Below are 20534 nucleotides of genomic sequence, written 5' to 3'. Positions count from 1 at the left end.
GTTGGTTGCTTTCTCTGGAGAGTCTGTGACCTTGGTTGAGAGGCCTTTTCCCTTTGCTTGAAGGGAGGGGTTGGAGCTATTGAATTCTTTTGCCTTCAATCAATGGTGGGCTTTACCCTGGCCTGAGGTCATTCCTCAGCTGGGCTGGTTCTTCTGCTCACACACCTGGGCCTGAGGCAGAAGTAGTTTCCATTGGTTTGTTTGGGGGGAGGTCTGAGCTGCAATGGGACCAGAGGAGCCCAGGATGGTGTCCATAGCTCTCCTGCACCGGAACTCTACACCCAGCCCGGTCCCCAAGCTCCAGGGGGACAGCACCAACACCAGCGCCTCTGCTTCCCCATGGTCCCAAGCCCCTGTCGTCCAGCCCCACTGCTGATCCAGCAGGTCCGGCTCTCAGGCCCTCAGACTCCCAGTTCCAATTCAGCTGTTAATCTGGCTGATTGGGGCAGATCCTCCCTTGGAGCCCAGATTCAACCGTCTGTATTTGTCCAAGGCTGCTGCGGAAGACAAATCCTGAGGTAGCTGTTCTTCTGGCTTTTCTTTCTGGATTTTCTGGATCGGATATCTTTTAAGAGGTTTGTTTCGGGGGCGGGGCTTCCGCCTTCCCCTGCCCTCATCTCCATGGAGTCTCCCAAGCCGTTCAGTCTCAGACTTCGCTCCTGCTTTTGATTCCGGCCACTTCCAAGGAGAAGAGGAGACTCCCGAGGGTCTCTTTAGATACTTCCTAACTGCCGCCCCCGACCTGCCCCCCGGGCCCTGCTGAAGAGGACCTTCCGTTCTCCTGAAGCGGCAAGAAGCCCCCGCGTGACTGAGGCCACAGAGAGAGAGAGAGACGAGTGGAAAAGGAGAAGAAGGCCGGAGCGAAATGCCGAGAGAGCCCGGGCCGGGGGAGGGGGAGAGGCTACGGTTGGGGAGCGGGGCCTGGAAGAGAGGGGAGGCCTGGGTCGGATGGGCAGCTGCCTGGCCAGAGGACACCTGAGGAAAGGCTTGGGGACAGCCCCCGCGGCAGAGCCGGAGGAAAGTCAATCATCAGCCAATGACCTGTCGGAGGAGAGTCCCAAGCTACCTCCTGTTGGAGGGGGGACTCCAGTGTACCCCCAGCTTCGTGCTGGTTACATACCCATTCCAGTTATGCATGAGGGCTTTGAAAATCGACAGCCCCACCCATTCTACTCCCATCACCAGCCTGGGATGCAACGAGTGAAAACAAGTGCAAGCCCTCTGAGATCTCAGTCACCTTTAAGGTCCTTTTCCCCATCAGAATCCCCCCTCAGAGGCTCATCTGAATCTACCAAAATAGAAAAGCCTTGTGAAAAGGCAACAGCAGCTGCAGCAGTCCAGGCCCCAGCCTCTCAAGGCCTTGAGAGATCCCAGTCTCCAGCCACTTCTGACTCCTCCTCCTGCTCCTCCTCCTCTGGGCTGCCCCCATCTGCTGCCAGGAGCACCAAGGGAAGCCAGCTTCCCCGAGGCTACATCCCTATTCCTGTGATCCATGAGCAAAACCTCCCCAGGCCTCCAGCCCAGGCTTATCATCAGGCACAGAAGACTCACTATCCAGCTTCCCAGGGGGCAGAATGCCAATCTCCACAGCCAACGTACAGAGTCCATCCTGATGAGCAGGACACCAGGGCTGTCCGTGCACAGTCCCCATTTAGAGTGGTCACCAGGGGCACATCCAGGCGGGAAGCATCTCCCTGTAGAACAAATGCACCAGGGCTTTCTTCATCTCCTGCCAGAGTACACACTGTTATAGACAGCCCTCAGGTTTCTTCTCAGCAGCCAGTGGTCCACCAAGAGTCATCTTCAGTGCCTCAGCCTGAAAACAAGCTAGAAAATCAATCAAGTTCTTCTGGACAAGATGTCTCTTCAGGCTACATCCCAATTCAAGTTATTCATAAGGAGACTGATTCTAAACCGGTTTCCCAAAAGTCTCTACCTCCTCCTGAGAAGGTTGAAGTCAAGGTCCCTTCTGCTCCAGTTCCCAGCCCATCTCCCATTCCCTGCTCTCCCCCTGCCTCCAGCTCTTCCAAGAACATAGCTGCAGAAGACAAGCCAGCCTCCCCTATTCCTTCCTCTGCTGAACCAGCCCCCCAGAAGCCAGCCGATGGGGAAGCAGGCCCCAAACATCCTGGTGTGGTGAAAGTGGAAGCGATTCTGGAGAAGGTCCAAGGGCTAGAGCAGGCTGTGAATTCATTTGAAGGAAAGAAGACAGACAAAAAATATTTGATTATTGAAGAGTATTTTACCAAAGAGCTTCTGGCCTTGGATTCCATGGACCCTGAAGGACATGCCGACGTGCATCAGGCCAGGAGGGATGGCATCAGAAAGGTCCAGCAGATTTTGGAAAAACTTGAACAGAAAGCTGAAGATGTCCCAGGTCAAGTTCAAGTTTACGAACTCCAGCCGAGCTCCCAAGAAAATGTTAAGGCCCTCCAGGATACTGAGGCAGACAACACCTCAGCAGCTGACAAAAGTAAGAAGAGCACAGGAGATGAAAATGTCAAGAAGAAATCCAAAACTGAGGTCCAGGAGGCCAAACCCACAGAGGCCATAGATGCTGGTTCAAGCCCAAACAGCACATAACCTAGCAGAACCAGAGCCACCAACTGTTCCAAATAAAACACTAACTTGGACTTGGGAACTTGACCCTGTGTGCTTACAGACATTTTCAGTTGCGTGCATTTCAGGAATTGTGCAGCCATTGGTTTATAATAAACTTAGCGGCTTGCGGGGGGTCACAGTAACAGCTTGGGCCAGGGTAGAGGGAGTAGGGATAAGCCCCTAAAGAGCTGAATGAAAAACGATGCTTTTCTTCTGTAATCTTCTCTTGTAGAAATAAAGAAGCTGCTTGTTGTTTCAAAAGGTTAGTCCTAACCTTGAGTCATTCAGGGTCCCTCTGTGTACAAGGGCACACCATGTTAATCTGTGCATATTGTCTTCCCACATGGCTTCCTTGGCTAGGGAGCTGGGGGAGAAATCATATACCACCACTGAAGAATAACCAACTTTAACTTTCAAGAAGATGATTTTTTTCCTTCCTCTTTTCACTATTGGACACTTTAAATCATGACAGCAGAACGTGTATAAGAAACCATAGTGTTATTTATATATATGTGTGGACAACGTTCAATGCTCAGTTTAAGAATGGAAAATAAACCAAGAATATAATAAAAAAAGAGGTTTGTTTCATGTGATAGATGGGGAAGAGGTCAGGAGACTTTAGAACTGTGCCTGTCTTCTCTCCGCCATCTTGGCCAGAAGTCTCCTTCCTTCTTCTTCTCCTTCTTCCTTCTTCCTCATTCTCCTTCTCTTCAAGTATACATGTGAAATCATGTAAAAACATTTCCATATTTGCCATTTTTGGAAAAAAACAAAAACGAAGTGAAAAGCTTATACTTCAATCTGCATTCAAAGTTTGTTATTTCTCTCTCCAGAGACAGATGACATTCTTCATCTTGAATCCTTTGGAATTGTCTTGAATTGTTATATTGATCAAAGTTGCTAAATCTTTCACAGTTGATCACTGTTGCAATATTGCTGTTATTGTGTACAATGTGCTCCTGGTTCTGCTCACTTTACTTCGCATCAGTTCATATAAGGCTTCCCAGTTTTTTTTCTGAAACCATTCTGTTCATCATTTCTTCTAGCCCAATTGTGTTCCATCACAATCATATGTCACAACTTTTTTTAACCATTCTCCTATTGATGGACATTCCCTAGTTCTTTGCCACCACAAAAAGTTACTATAAATATTTTTGTTCAAATAATTTTTTTTTCTTTTTCTTGATCTCTTTGGGATATATACCTAGCAGTAGTATTCCTGGTTCAAAGGATATGCTCAGTTTTATAATCCTTTGAGCATTTTTTCCAAATTGTTCTCCAAGATGGCTAGACTAGTTCATAACTCCACCTTCAGAGCATCAGTATTCCACTTCTTCTACATCCTCTTGCACATTTGTCATTTTCTTTTTCCAGCATGTTAGCTTAGAGAGATATAAAGTGGTACCTCAGAGTTGTTTTAATTTGCGGTTCTCTAATCAGTAGTGAATTAGAGCACTTTTTCATATGACTTTGATATATCTTTGATTTCATCTTCTGAAAAATGCCTGTTCATTTCCTGTGACCAACCATTTATCAGTTGAGGAATGGTTCTTATATTTATACATTTGACTCAGTTCCCTAGATTTTTTGAGAAATTAAGTCTTTATCAGAGAGATTTAGTGAAAATGGTTTCTAGTTTCCTGATTTCCTTCTAATCTTGGCTACATCGGTTTTGTTTGTAAACAAACTTTAATGCAATCAAAATTATTCATTTTATAGATTCATAGAAAATCATCCTGTGATTCCTTCTGTCTCTTGTTTGCTCATAAACTCTTCAGATCCAGAGGTGAAATTTTCCATGCTCCCCTAATTTGTTTATTTTGACACCTTGATGTTTAAACTATCTATACATTGTCTTGGAATACAGTGTGAGATGTTGTTCTATGCTTAATTTCTGCAAAACAGTTTTCTAGTTTTCTCAGCAATTTTTCTCAAATGGTGAGTTATTGATCCCAAAGCTTAGATCTTTGTATTAATTTTTTTTAATTCAAGGCAATTGGGGTAAAATGACTTGCCCAGGGTCACACAACTAGCAAATTTCTTAGGCTAGACTTGAACTCATGTCCTACTGACTCCAGGGCTGGTGCTTTATCTACTATCTTTTAATTTGTCTCCTGCCATAGCCTTTTAATTTGTTTCCCTAATCCCTACTCTAATCCAACTTCCATTCCTACCTATAATATGATATTCCTAAAGTATAGGTCTTACTATCAATTTCTTGCTTTGTAAACTCTAGTGACTATTACTTTTAGGATCAAACTTAAATCCTCCATTTGACAAATAAGACCTTTATGATTTATCTCATTCCTACCCTTCCAGTCTTCTTACACTTCACTCCCTTCATTCATCTGGGAACCGGCTGCTTCTGCCTCCTTGCTCCTCAGACACTAAACTCCACATCTCAGGGTGCTTTTCACTGACTGTTCCCCCATGCTAGCCCTGCTCTCTTCAACTTCACCTCTTAGCTTCCACAAGAATCAGCTCAAATCCACCTTCTGTAGGAGGCCTTTTCTAGTCTCACCCCATATCTTCCCCATCAAAGATTTTGTCCTGAGTTTTCCTCCAATCTACTTTTGTCTGCCATGTTCCTGGATATTTATATATTGTCTCCTTCATGTAGAATTTGAGCTCCTTGAAGGTAGGAATTGTGTTTCTTTGTAATTTTATCACTTAGTAGAGTGGCTAGTTCAAATATATGCTTGATAAATGGTTTTAGATTGCTGGAAAATTCTTTAAAACACTATCAGAGGAAAATAATCCTATGGGCATAAGGACTAAAATGCCAAAAACTAATTGTAAGTGCCAATATTAGGGGCAACTAGGTGGCACAGTGGATAGAACACTGGCCCTGGAGTCAGGAGGACCTGAGTTCAAATCCAGCCTAATAATTATCTAGCTGTGTGACCTTGGATAAGTCACTTAACCCCATTGCCTTGCAAAAGCCAAAAAAAGGTGCTAATATTTTTTATATATAGTATCTATATATACTATAATAGGAAGGAGATAATGTGGTTCTCAAATTTTTAGTCTCAGGACTTCTTTATAATCTTAAAAATTAATAATAACCCCCCAAAATTTGTGTTTAAGAGATCTTTTTATTGATATTTATTAATTAGAAATTTAAAAGATCTTATTGTTCATTTGATCTTACAGCCCAGATTTTGAAAACTGCTAAAGTAAGCCAGTAAGTAGAAAAGATTTAAACTTGAGTTCTATTGGTACCCTATGATTTATTTTTTAAAATATTTAATTTGCAAAAGAAAACTCCTATCAAAGGGACCCTGTGATGTATTGAAGTAAATTTAAATTTTTAAAAGTATCTTGATAATTTCTCACCAAATAACTCCTTTAATGTTTGAATTTTAGTGACTCATTCATTGCCATTAAAAATAATTTTTCTAAGATTATTTTTTTAGGTTTTTTTTTTTTTGCAAGGCATTGGGGTTAAGTGGCTTGCCCAAAGCCACACAGCTAGGTAATTATTAAGTGTCTGAGGCCTGATTTGAACTCAGGTATTCTTGACTCCAGGGCCAGTGCTCTATCCACTGTGCCACCTAGGCACCCCTAAGATCATTTTTTAAAAAAGTTCTTCTATACTAAAAGAAGATACAAGACAATATGAATTTATAGAGTGTGATGGAAAGACCCAGATTTCTTACCTGAAAAACTTCTACATTCGCTCAATTTTGATTTTTTATTGTTTGAAAATAAAACTAGATAAACATTTTTCAATTGTGTCACTTTACCATCAGCTGAAATTTGTTACATGTCCTCCTTATGCTCATATTAGAGATTTTTGCATTATTTTGAATTTAATATATATTCAACCAAGATCTCAAAGGTAGCCAAAAGGTACAGTGTGATAGGTAGCCCTTGTGGAATTCAAGGGACCAGGGGCAGATCCCAACCCCCTGCCACAACTTCAGAAAGATCCTTTCATTTCTGTGAGCCTTGACTTTCCTCACCAGAAAATGAACAGGTTTGACTGAATGACCTTTATTATCCCATCATACCAAAACCAACACATTTTAGCTTATAATTGTAAAGTAACCAATATTGTGGTCATAAAATGGATGTAAAACTCAGTTTGGATATGTTTTGCATATGTAGCTCTGTCAAAATTCAGTAATAATTATATTTAACCAGGTAATTGAACAAAGTAAATTTATAAAGGAATTATTTTCAGTTCCTAAAGCAAAGCACAGCTCACTTTACAAAAACTTCCTATTTTTTTTAAAAAAATTGAAATGAAATTGTTTATTAGCATATAAAATACAACTGTTTTATTTTTTATTTATTTTTAATGTTCAGTTTTTAAATTTCAAAGTCTAAATTCTTTCCTTCCCTCCAGCCCCTATACTACTCTTTAAGAAGGCAAGCAATAGGATATCCATTTTATTACATGTGAAGTCATACAAAACATTTCTATACCAGCCACATTGCAAAACATATAAAAAGACAAATAGATGAGAAAAACAAAAATAAAATAAAAAAATGCTTCAATTTCTACTTAGAATTCTTCTCTCTTTGGAGATAGCGTTTTTCATCATGGGTTTTTTTGGAATTGTCTTGGATCTTGAATCGATCAGAATAGATAAATCTTTCATTGTTATAATATTGCTCTTGCAATATACAGTGTTCTTCCAGTTCTGCTCACCTCACTTATCTGCTTTTTTTTCAGGATAGCTATGGGAATATTTACAAATTACAGATTCTACTTGAAAGACGACAGCTTACCGTACAAGCAGAAGAAATTCCTAAGAGCTAATATCAAGAAAAACAATGGAAATGTTTCCTCTGTACTAAACCATAAGGTATTATTAAAGTTTAGACAATATTAAGATCTTTAAAACATTGAGAAGTCATATTGAGAAGCAATTAAGAAATCATCTCATTTCTTTAGGGTGATGAACCAAAAGAATTGATTCTACTCTAGAGAGGAATAGCACAAAATAAGGAATAAATCAAGAAGAAAGCTAGAATAATCTAGGAAAAAGATATCTAGCACCTCCAACAGTCAGCTAATAATCATTTATTATTAAACCCTACAGTGTTCTGGACACTGAGCTAAGTTCTAGAAATACAAATCAAAAAGATAATCCCTCGCCCCCAGTGAATTTACAGTCTAACAGAAATGGGAACTGCTTAGAGACAGTGAGGATGAGGAAGGAGGTGAAATCAGATCAGGAAGAGAGCCAAGGTATAGATGGCTGCCCTGGGCAGGAACTCATTAAGCATAGGAGGGAACCTTGATGATGATGATGATGATGATGATGATGATAATTCATATGAAAAGAACTTTAAGGTTTATATTATCTCACTTGGTCATTTGACCAGGATCTAGACAAAAGCCTTAGTTAGGCAAAGGGAATAGGAGAAAAAGTTTCTTTTCAAATGTATGGAAAATCAGTAGCATGATTCATCAAGGGAATGAATGTGTAGAACAAAGGGCAAAGATGAATTCTGAAGCTTCCTCTTTTGATTTATCAGATAAACTTTGATATTTCCCTATAGTACTTGGGGGGGGAAAAAGGTTTTGGAGTCATCTTCATTATGTTCAATCAGAGTTGACAGTGGCTCATTCTGAGATGTCTTATGGCCCAAATGTATTATAAAGTAGTCTCCTCAAAACAAATGTTTCTATCTCTACAAAGATAACTCCCAAATTCTCCTATGTCTAGTCCTATGTCATTAACTGCCTACTGTATCTTTTTACCTAAACCCATCAAATTCATCATTTCCAAAGCACAACAATCTTTCCTACTAAATCTTCTCTTCTTCCAAAATTCCTTATTTTGGTTGAAGGCACTGACATCCTTCTAGTCACCCAGGTTCAAAAATCTTCCTTTTACTATGACTTCCCATATTCAGTCATTTGCCAAGTCCACCATCCTTCAGAAGTGACTATCCAAGATCTTAAAGACCTGTAGGGATAAGGAACTCATTATTTCCCAAGCCAACCAGCTCTACTTCAGAGACTCTTCTTTATTTAGAAATGAAATAAGTCATCCTGTTTTTCTATCATCTTTTATCATATATACAATTTAGTATATAGAAAATAAAATGTGTTTTAAGTATATTAAACATTAAATATTATGAGTTAAGAACTATACTTATCTTTTCCTCCTCCAAACTTCCTAGTTTATGTAAATACAACAACTGTTAAAGTATTGTCCAAATGCACTTTTTCCTCATCTTTTCCCCCTAAATTTTTCCCTCTTCCAAACTTCCCCATTTCTGTTGAGGATACAAATATTAAAAGATTGTCCAAATGCCCTTATTCCTACTCTCTGATTATTAAACCGCCTAGTTTCTTTCCAACATTTAGTTTAGGTTTCACCTCCTAAATAAAGTCTTTTTGGATCTTATTATAAAGTGATGAGGGCTTAAGCTAGGGTAGAGTCATTGTGAGGGGAGAGAAAAGAAGAGATCCAAGAATCTTAGGTGGGGAAGCATAAGGGAAGGTGTGAGGGGGGAAAATAGTCAAGGATGGATTCTGGAGGAAAAGCAAGAACTTGTCAGCTCCTTTCAAAGAATTGAGGAATTTTGTAGGAGAATGGGGCTTGAGAAAATATGAATTTAATATTTCTTGTAATGCTATAGTTTATTTTTATAGATTAAGAGAAATATTAGTATAATCAAATATGGTATTATTACCGAGTAGCAGGTTTCAGGTCAATATAAAGTGAAGTTACCTAGCAGTCAGAACTGCCCAAAACAAGAATTGGACACCTCAAGAAAAGTTACTAATTACTGGTGCTCCTCAAGAGGATAACTAATCTTAGGCAGCTAGGCAGTGCAGTGGATAGAGCACTTGAACCAGAGTCCAGAAGTCCTAAGTTCAGATGTGACCTCAGACACATTTACTAGCTCTGTGACTCTGGGCAAGTCAGTTAACCCTCTGTTTGCCTCAGTTTCTTCATTTGTAAAAATAGGAATACCAATAGAATCTACTTTCCAGCATTGTTGTGATATCAGATAAGATAATTATAAAATGTATAATACAGTATTATAAATACTATATAAATGTTATCTGTATTATTATTAATTACTATTCATCTGAATTGTTTGCTTGCTAACTTCTTATCCTTATCACACTCCCCAATTGTGGGGTATTCCCCAAAGTTATATTGTAAACCCTTTTCTCTCTCTAGACTGGCTCTCAATAACTTCATTTAGCTTCCATAGGTCTAATTATGATCACCAGGCAAGTGACTCACAGACCTTTATAACCAGCCCCCAGTATCTTCCCTAAATTTCAGTCCCAAATCACAAATTGCTTAATCAGGACATTTCACACTCAGTGTTCTGGAGACATCTTAGTTTCTTTTCCCCAAATGCTTCCATCTTTCAAATTTTGTTGTTTTTTTTTCTGTCAAAGGCCAAATCATCCTCCCCATGTCCCAGATCTCCTTAGCTCTCACCTCCAGACTCTCTCACACATCCACTCAATTACCATACTTTGTCATTTCCCTCTTTCTACTCAGATATTCATCCCTTTGGTCATCACCTCCTAATTAGTCTCCCCACTGCAACCTGTCCTAACTCCTGCTGCTCATATAGTGTTCCTTAGATGCAGGTCTTCCACTTGGTCAGCTCTAGCAGCTTCCTATTGTCAAGTACTCATCCCCCCGTTTGGCTTCACAAGCTCTCCCCAACTTTACATTCCTTCACTCTGTGATGTTCCTAAACTTGCCTTTGTTTTTTTTTTACACAATTAACCATTCATCTCTTGTCTCAGTTTCCCCCACCTTTGTGCCTACAATGCCTCCCACCCCACCCTCACCTCAGAGTCTCTTTTATCTTCAAAATGCAACTTTAACATCATCTTCTACATGAAATCCTTCCTGATCGCCTAGAATTACTGGTGCCTTCCCTTCCACGCTATGATGTATTGAAATACTTTGAATTTATTTACATTTATTCTCCATATACTTATGTATTTTTATCTTCCCATTTATAATTGAGAGCCATAAAATTATTTATATTTTCCCCATGACCTCTGCAATGCCTAGAATGTAGTACATGTTTAATAAATGCTTAGATTAATTGATAAAAGGGATCTAAAACTTCAAGTAGTTTCTTTACTTTTTGAATCAAATGACATCTAAAATTCTTTTTGACACAAGTTCTGCAAAATATATTATTCCGATTTGCCTGCATCTTAGACAGAACAGTGAGCCTTTCTCTCAATCAGACTTGGCTTACCCTGTGAACTAAGCTTTCCAATATGGTAGGATCACTAAATGTTATGGTAATATTTTCTTCTAGGTAACTTTTGTTATTTTATTTTCTAAGGTCTGCTTTTTAAATCTGAGAAATTCATTGCAAAGTAACTTTCAGACATGGCTTTTAAAGGGGAGAAGTTGTGTGGGGAGTGGGGGGAGGGAAGCAAGGTTAGGGGAAAAATTGTAAAATTCAAAATAAATAAAATCTTTCTAAAAAAACTAAATAAAGGGTGAAATTGTTTAAAAATACAGGTCAGGTTTAAAGAATATGTAATAAATTGATTCTCCTCTACTTTTTTTTTAGTGCACACACATCATCTTAGATAATGATGCTAATCTGAGTTCAGCTGAGCTGAGCACTGTTCAGAAGTATCATATCTCCATCGCAAACATAGATTTTTTATGGGACTGCCTCAAACACGGAGAGCTCTTAAGTGTTGAGAATTACAAATATAATGAATCATCATCAGAAATTACTCCACCTCCTTTTGAAAGATCAAGCAGTTCCAGTAAGTGTTTCATAGAAATCACTAGAGTGTTTCAGGTGCTGCAGAAAAAATTTAAGTACATTTGTGCTTTTGTATTGTTTAAATTCAATGCTAAGATATATTCTTAGAGGTCTTCTAGCACAGGAGTAAGTGTCTTGATCCAAATTTATTTATTTGTCTATGGAAATCTTATCAAATTATTTACAATTGGATTATCTTGCATAGTAAACACACATCTTCTCTTGTAGGAGTGGACCAAGATAACTTACATAGTACCATAGAGAAGAATGAAGAGATTGTGGAGCCTGAAAAGTAAATTCTCATTTCTAATCATCACTATTTTTCTGAAATCCCTGAAATATCTTTTGTAACTCTTATGTACTTAATAGTATATTCATCCAGTAGTAGAATACTTATACTATTAGATTCTCTTACAGAGATTTAGCAGATGCCCAAGTTTCCTCAAATGGAAGTCCCAACCAAATCCAAGTCACCCTATAGCTTATGTCCAGGACCCTGGCTTCTCAGGTCTTTTCCTGGTGGGCCTGGAACCCCATGTGCTGAATTTCTGGATTGAAGACTCCACTCCCTGTTCTTAGAACTAAAAAGGACAAATAAAACAAAACCAAAAGAGAAGGTGTCCCTCATGTTTTTCTTGCTTACTTGCTGCATGGTGACCCTACTCTGGGTGAATGAATCTTTTACTCCTTGGACACCTTTGGAAAGAGACACTCTCCCCATTAGGCGATATTGAAAACCCAGTTCTGGCTACCCAACAAATTCTGGCTACCAGCGAAGGCAAAGAGGCTGCTCCTAACTAGGTGGCAGGCCCATGCAGAATCTTATTGTGTAAGCATGGTCTATTCTCTCACAGGCACTAAGCCCTGGCATCTCCCAGGTGAGTGTCTCCTTTTTAGGTGGGTTGGACCTATTCCAACCTTGTGACCAGTCTTTTAAGAGATTTTGTGCTTCATGCAGATGTTCATTTAGTCTTCTGTTTTAGTTAATGTATTTTTATTTGGAGCATTAGAGATTTATTTTCCAGCAATACATGAGGTGGGTGGAAGGAGTGCTAAATAAGCAGTCAGTAGATATGGTTCTAATCCTCACTTTACCAATCTCTTTGCCACCATTGAACACCTCAACCAAGTCATTCATTTATTATCTCTTTATGTTAGGTTCCATTAAAGTAAAAACTAGCATCCTCTTGCCAAAGGATTTTGTGAAAATTAATGTGAAGTATGTTTTCTCAAAACACACTTTAAATCTTTTACATAAATTATGTATCAAAATTACTTATTTTAGCAGTAGAAGTAGAAATAGGAAGATGGAAAAGAGAAAGAGAAGTAGAAGGAAGTGATAGAGACAGGACCTGTGATTTCATTGGTACAGAAACTTTCCAGGTAAGGAAATTCCTCCTCCTAAAGCAGAGCAGCACCTTCTCTGTAACCTAAAGTCTTAAGAATTGTCTAAAACAGTGAGAATTTTGTGCCCAGGGTCACAAAGCCAATGGTGTCAAAGGGGTGCCAGGGTTAATTACACTGCTAGGAAGTGCCTAAGATCAGATTTGAACTCATAAAGAAGAGTCATCCAAGCCAAGTTTTCTCACTTAAGAGGCCAGCTCTATCCATTAAGCCATGCTACTTCTCATTTTAAAGAGGAAAGAATAAAATCTAGGAAAAGGTCTACAAATCAGACTTTGTTTATTAAGATCAATTTCTCAGGTTCATTCTGCAAAATTTCATTCTATTTTACATTGTTTGACATTTAATCATATAGACTTCTCTCAGGAAACATTTATCTCTGTCCTTTTACTTTTGACTACTAAAAGTATTCATGATGTTTTAATATTTATAGGACAGGAATATGGATTATTTGGCACTCTCAGCCATTGTGATAATGCATAAATGGGCAATAGGCAGAGATATGATATCACTTATAAAAGTTTGGGTTTGGTCTGGTTGATTTCTAAAACTTCTTTCCACTTAAATGGGATGTAGGTCAATTTTTTTTTATTAATTAGTGGATCTACCAGAACAGGATTCTACCATAAAAATCTTTATGGCAATGCAAAATTCTACTCAAAAACACACTTTAAGGTTTAAGAAATTATTGTTTCAATTTCAGATTTTGTACAGAAGATGAGATTTTCCCTCATGTTCCTCAAGATTTTGAAGTTGCAAAGTACAGCATCCTGGAAAAAGTAAGAATTTCATTTCTACTTTGTGAAATTAATAATTTTAAAATATTTTGTTAAATAATTTTTCCTACTCAATTTGAAATTTTAATGAAGACATGCATCAGACCACTGCTACATGAGGGAAGGCTCACATCCCCATTGAGAATTCCACTTCATGGATTTTTGTTCTTTTGTTTTTTTCTTTTTGAAACTAAAACTGTGATTTCATCAATGTAGGGAGCTCCCAGACAAGGATTCCCTACTTTCTCTGTAGTTCTAGTCTGGGAGAATTTTCTAAGGCATTGAAAGGTTCAGTGACCATCCAAGACTCACTACCAGTATATATCAAAATTGGTCCTTAAGAGGTGGGGCTGACTCCAGGTCAGCATCACTCCACTCTCCTTGAAGTTGCTAAATCTCCCCTCCCCCCACCCTATTTCTTCTTATCTACTTCTGAAAACTATTTTTGGTGTTTCAGGAGTCCAGAATTTACAGCAGAACCAAACCCAGTATTCTATATCAAATAACATTCTTTAAAAACTAAGAGAAAGCAAATCTCCACATACACATTACATAAAAAAATAACATAATTTAGAATAACATATTTTGCCTTTTCCAGATTAAGTCAGAGGGAGAGAAAGAAGTTGTGGTGGTGGAACTGCAGTGTTTCCAGGAACATCCTGAATTTTCTTTTCTTATAGCTGCGAATTTCCTGCTGGCTGGAGGAGTTAAGGTATTTGTATTGCTTTGTGTATGTTCATCAGCTGAACAAGTTTTGTCAGTATACCACTATCAGCTTCTTAGGACTTTACTCATTTAATAGTTTAATGGAAAGAGTTGTATCACTAATGATATAGTTATTATGAAATCCAAATACTTAGAATTTACCACAAATTCAGCAATTGTGCTGGAACTTCCTATCTCTGTCCTCACTCATTTCCTATACAAGTGCAAGCTTTAAATAGCCCTGAAGCAGTTAGGAGAGATAGCAGGAGGTTATCATCAATGATAACCACAGCTCATTAGTAGATGGGAGGACTGTGTCAAATGAATAGAGTAGACAGTTGCTTAGAGAAGACAGCAATATCTTGAATAGTCTAGTTTATTTACAGGCATGTTTGTAATGGTTAAAGTTAGGGATGGGTTTGAGATTTCATCATATTAAGAATGCCTGCTAATGTGAGTCAACACTTTCTCTGCTTAGAGAGCTACCCAGAGCATTGAGAAGTTCTAAGACTTGCTGGGGTCACACAGCAGGTGTCAGAGGCAGGACTTGAATCCAGGTCTTCCCAAAGCCAGCTCTGTCATAAAATGGCTCCTCATTTTCAGGTTAATTAGAATCCTGCAAATGATTTCTTTAATTACGTACTTGGGAAAATCTTGTTTATCCTTCCTCAATTCCACAGTCCTTCAAGATATTCTTTTTTTTCATTTAGAAAAAATAGCAGGAGCAGCTAGGTTGCACAGTGGATGGAGCATTGGCCCTAGAGTCAAGAAGACCTGAGTTAAAATCCAACCTCAGACACTTAATACTTACTTAATTGTGACCCTGGGCAAGTCACTTAACCCTATTGCTTTGCAAAAGAAAAGAAAGAAACAAAAAAAAAATATCAGTTGTTGTTCTATTTTTTTTTTTTTTACTACTTGTCTGGTATTTCCTCTCAGTAAAAGGGAAAGGAGATTTCTCTTCTATCCCCAGCCTCTAGGGTAATGGTGACTAGAAATTTATGACAGCAAGAACATATGAACTTGGCCACCATCTTTTCTGCTTTTTGACTTCTCAATTGGTTTTCCGCCCTCTTTTATTCTACAACTGCATACTCCTAGGCTTGGATGAGAATCATTGTAAATGTCCATTAACTTTACTAGCATAAGGGTGGCTAGGTGGCACAGTGGATGGAGCACCAGCCCTGGAGTCAGGAATACCTGAGTTCAAACACTTAATAATTACCTAGCAGTGTGGCTTTGGGCAAGCCACTTAACCCTGTTTGCCTTGCAAAAAAACAAACAAAAAAAAAAACAAAAAAAACTTTACTAGAAGTTTCATGCAGGCTCACAGATAATAAATACACTAAGCTAAAATGGCTGAAGCTATTGAGTTGCAGTCTTCCATCCCTTTCCACACCCTTTTCCTACTCCCTAATATTAGAAGGAAGAATTAGTAAAGAACGTCAGCAAAGGAATCCCAGTCAACCCTCATCTCACTTGATGGTCAATATCTAGGACACAGGTACTAAGCTGACCACCTCTATTGCTTTCTGCTCATAGCTAAGCATCAGGTGAATGAACAGCAGCTACCATTCTGACTTACTGTGCTCCCTATTCATGTGTCCTAGAGAGCATGGAGTCAGCCTTCATGGAACTCCAGAACCAAGTTTTTTCCTTTTTCCATACTACATAGCCTCATTGCTTCTCCCAGGGTGGACAGACGGAAGGAAGGAAGGAAGGAAGGAAGGAATTTAACCCTCCAAAGTCAGGGACCCTAGAAACTTATGCTTTCCTATATACCTGCATATACTGTACCCTGTGGTCCTCTAAAATATGGTCTCTAGGGGAGACATTCAATAATTCATCTACAAATAGGAAGATCTTGAAGATCCATCCATCTAAAGGGAATTCTATTTTTATTTGAATTCTATCCTATATGTCTTCCATGACAAAGGCAAATATGCCTTACATCAGATAGCATGCATCTCTCAGTCTTTGTAGAGGAATCCAATAGTTATTTATGTTCTAATAAAATTTTTCCCATGTATATAAGATAATATTTAACCTATTAACTCAAAATTTTTCAATAGTCTTCAAAAAATAAACACAATTAGATTTTGAATTCTCTGAAAATTTTAGTCAATTTTGTGGTAATAAAGATATGGCCTTTTTAATTGGCATTATTGCAGAAAGATATTCTACTTAAGTGAATTTTCTAGATATCTAAAACTTTAAGTGTCAAAAATTTTTAATTTTGGATATCTAATGGATTTCTTGTTGAAATACACTAAGCATTTATCTGAGTTCTTAAACAGTATGCTTTAAATATCATTTAACATTTTCCAAAGATCATTATTGTAAATATCAACTAATATGCTATGTTATGATATGGTGATACCTTTGGGACTGTTGAAGTATATAAAGATGTTTCCTCCTATAAAATCCTAGACTTCGCTGGTTCTTATGAGTTCCTGTCTGCTTTAGTTTTTCTACCTTCTCATTTGTTTTCAACTATCATTTCTTGCTCCTTCTTGGTATTCCTATTTCAAGGAATAGACTTTTTCCCCCTTCTATCTCCTCTTGCAATTGTTATTTTAAAAATTTGTCCAGAACTGGGAAACCATATAACTGAATTTGTTAGAATTGTATTTAAAATAAGAGAATAAGCATGAATTCTAATAAATAGACTTTGAAATCTATCTTTGTTTCTCAAAGAGCATTTTTTTCCCCACATCACGACCTTTGGATGTGTTCCAGATAGTTGAGATTCCTGGATAAATAACTTCTGAGTAAATAAAATGCTCTTATTCTAACACTTTGCTATCTACTATAATTCACAGACTAGAAGACATTTATCTAGAAAGAATACATCTGAAGATGCAAGTGAATACTATGAGAATTATATTGAAGAACTGAAGAAGCAAGGATTTCTTCTGTCAGAAAATTTTCCACCTGAAGCAAACCTACTGGCATCTGAGAAGTTACAAGCAGTTAGATTGAATTGTTTATTTGTCTTTGTTCTTGCTACAATTTATTTAACGTATTTTAATATTCTTAAGAGAAAAGATTTTGTTTAAGTAAAAAATTAATAGAACAGGAAAGAAATAAGAGCTCATTTCTCTTACTTAGAGCCAGGAAAAAAGGTCATAATAGCCAAATGGGATAATCTGCAACATCTATCACTGATTGGTAATATATGTAAACAGCAAACTCTACTTAATTTCAAATAATTTAATTATCTTCTATAAGTTATGTCAGGATATGCCTTTGTAGCTCAAGCACTGTTTAATATGACTAAGAAATGCCCACAAGTATTAATGGAGAACTTAATGCCAACAAACCTAAGGAAAAGAAAAGGAAGAAAGAAGTAGAAGAGAGAACAGGAGAAAATGGCAGGAAAACAGGAAAGAGTGAGAAAATGAAGAGGCACCATGATAAGAGTTGTAGAATGCTAAGAATGTCCATGTTACTTCTTCCTAATCTAGACCATAGTAAATGATTTCCTTTAATCCCCTTCTTATTTTCAGATTGGTTTTAAATATGTTCACTTTTGTAACTTGAGTGTTTTTTGGTTCCAGTTATGGTTGGAAGATGTGTTAAATGGAGATTCTATAAGCGAAGAAGTGAGTACCTTAGTAGAATTTATTTGGGTGGAAGCTCTTGGCCACCTGGAGAACATTCTTCTCAAGCCAGCTAATAGCATCAGCCTAAATGATGTAAGTCAATGATTTTAAGCAACATGTTCTACTTTAAAATGTTTTGTTTTCTTTTCAAAATGGCAACTTAAGACAAATAATTAGATCATTTATAATATGTACTGACTGAAGTCAGATTCTGCCTGTGGTGTAGAAAAACAAGTTGAGTTGGTAAATCAAAGTCAAAATGGTAAAGGGTTCCATAGTTGAACTATTTTGAAAGATGCACAATATTTTGTAACAATATAGAATTTAATAATTTAATAAATTTAATATTTAATTTAATTTACTAGAAATTTAATAAACTAGAAATAATGATATAAATATTATTAGCACAATTTCACATATTGCTAAAGGACCATTTTGCATGTGAATGAAAAGGAAGAATTATGAGCAATTCTTTGACTACTGATTTAATAAATTTAATTTCACTGATTAACTTATTCATTAGGCATAAGACTTTGGAGAAACTGGCTTATTCTTCCTGAACTGACAAGAGGTTTATTTGTATCAGAAAGCTAATTTAGCCATTTTTAATAATATCTCTTGTCAACAGAAAACCTTTGGTGATCAGTGTTGGTATCTTAAGCTTTTTGATAATGTTTGATCTAAGGGGATGATCCTGAGTTCTCAAAGGCCATGACAGCAAAGACCTCAAATACATACCTGGAAATGGATTTCTATGATTGTCAACCAAGGATCAATCTAACTAAGGACCAAATGGTTCATTCTTATAAGATCAGCCTCCAGGAAATGATTTTATTTTGGTCACATACATAAAACTATCAAAAGCAAGGGTTTTTAAAGTAAGGTCCATAAAGTTTTAAAATATTTTAATAATTATATTTTGATACTATTTATTTCCCTTGTAATCCTTATGTGTCTTATTCATTTAAAAGCATTTTAAGCCCCATAAGCTTCACAACTATATAGAGAAGAAGTCTGGGACATAAAAAAATTAATAACTCTTAGACTAAGGCAGGGCTTTTATGCAACACCTATGAGTTAACTACATGCTTTAGTAAATGAAGCTGAGCTATGCAGAGCTCTCATTAAAATGGCAAATCAAAATATATTGTCTATTTTTTCAATAAAAACTTTTAAAAATAAGGTTGGCCAGCCCTGGACTCTGCTCCTTGGATGAATCACAGATCCTTGAGGTTTTGGAAGTGTTTTTGGACTTGTGATTGTGTAAAATTATGTTATGTACCAGGTGTCTGATAGATTCTTTCATAATCTACTACTAGTAGTTTTATTGTTGTTTTTTTTATCATTTAATTCTGACATCTTCCAGTATTTCTTTGAAGCAAGTCTCCTAAAGGTAAAACAATATTCATTAAAAATTGCCATCATACTCCTTTTCTCTAAGCTGAGTTAAATTTTTTGGATACTAATTATTGAAGAATCCTGTTGCTTCCACTTTTAAAATAAATACTTAAAATATGGCTACCAAAGATTTTGTTATTTTTTTGTTCTATTTATCAAGATTTCTTTTAATAATGCTTTCTATTAAAGGTGAGCAAAGCTGAGGGCATTCTGCTTCAAGTTAAGGCAGCATTAAACAAGGGAGAAACTACAGAGGAGTTGAGAAAAATGATGTCTGAATTTTACCGACTCATACCTCATAGAAATACAGAAGATGAAGTTAACCAAAGACTGTTATCTAAGAAAGAGGATCTCTGCCAGGTATTACTTTGAAATTTATAGCTAAATTGAGATGTTAAAAAGGACTCCTAAGAAGATTTTTTTTTACAACTTTGATGAATGAGTGCTTAAGTTCTTTAAGTCAGATTTTTTTACATTTCTTCATAAATATGTGATGTACTAGCTCAACTGCAGAAATACATTTGTAAAACTCTGTTAAAAAATGTAAGGCAATGTGGTATAATGGATATAGAGTCAACCTCGGAATCAGGAAGATTTGGGTTATAGTCTAGCCTTATTGCATACTGACTGCTTCACTTAACTTCTCCAAGTTCTAGTCTTTGAGACCAGAGGGTACCAACCCTCATTGTGTCTTTACCAAAGAAATCCTTAACTCTCTTAAAATAATTTTCTTTGTAATGACTTGCTAATTACATGATCTTTGTCAAGTTCAGCTTCCACATTGTCAAAGAATAAGCCTAGCCTGGAGAGGAATGAAAGCCTAGCTAGCATCTGAAAGTGGAGGGCCTGAAAGAAATCAGCTGAGGGGGGGTGATACTTCCAATGGGAGAAGTAGTCAAGGGGTGGAGAAAACCTTTTCAAGAGAACTGTGTGACCTTAGAGAAAGTCACTTATCCCTGCTTTTCAGTATCCTCCTCTGTAAAATGAAAGAATTGGAATAAATGGTCTCTGAAGTCTCTTCCCCCCAGTCAATGAACCTAGGGTCCAATATTAAGTAAGCCTTAATATGCCAACAGCAAGAAAGACTGATGTTTATCAAGCAAAGTTTTTTCTGTTAAAAGGCTGTGTGTGGGGGTGGCTAGGTGGCGCAGTGGATAGAGCACCGGCCCTGGAGTCAGGAGGACCTGCATTCAAATGCAGCCTCAGACACTTAATAATTACCTAGCTGTGTGGCCTTGGGCAAGCCACTTAACCCCATTTGCCTTTCAAAAACCTAAAAAAAAAAAATGTGTGTATTTTTTCATCCTAA

At 37.4% G+C, this 20534-nt stretch overlaps 1 protein-coding gene and 1 pseudogene across 4 annotated transcripts in view; both read left to right on the top strand.

Moving 5' to 3' along the window:
- Window positions 1-20534, top strand: part of PARP4 (poly(ADP-ribose) polymerase family member 4) — a 114004-nt gene that overhangs the window by 17863 nt on the left and 75607 nt on the right. For 3 of the 4 annotated variants that reach the window (XM_074216252.1, XM_074216253.1, XM_074216255.1), the window contains exons 2-9: window positions 7283-7415; window positions 11134-11338; window positions 11566-11629; window positions 13445-13520; window positions 14116-14229; window positions 17045-17194; window positions 17783-17920; window positions 19415-19585. In XM_074216252.1, the coding sequence (XP_074072353.1) occupies window positions 7283-7415; window positions 11134-11338; window positions 11566-11629; window positions 13445-13520; window positions 14116-14229; window positions 17045-17194; window positions 17783-17920; window positions 19415-19585 (1051 nt within the window). Of the gene's footprint in view, window positions 1-5150; window positions 5240-7282; window positions 7416-11133; window positions 11339-11565; window positions 11630-13444; window positions 13521-14115; window positions 14230-17044; window positions 17195-17782; window positions 17921-19414; window positions 19586-20534 lie in introns of those variants that run through there. The other variant, XM_074216254.1, reaches the window with a different exon arrangement.
- On the top strand, window positions 934-3328 carry LOC141508017 (BAG family molecular chaperone regulator 3 pseudogene; annotated as a pseudogene).

This window comes from Macrotis lagotis, chromosome 1 (assembly GCF_037893015.1).
Source record: "Macrotis lagotis isolate mMagLag1 chromosome 1, bilby.v1.9.chrom.fasta, whole genome shotgun sequence".
In the NCBI taxonomy this organism is placed as follows: Eukaryota; Metazoa; Chordata; class Mammalia; order Peramelemorphia; family Peramelidae; genus Macrotis; species Macrotis lagotis.
The sequence above is the reverse complement of the archived record's forward strand: the minus strand, read 5'-3'. Positions and strand labels throughout refer to the sequence as shown.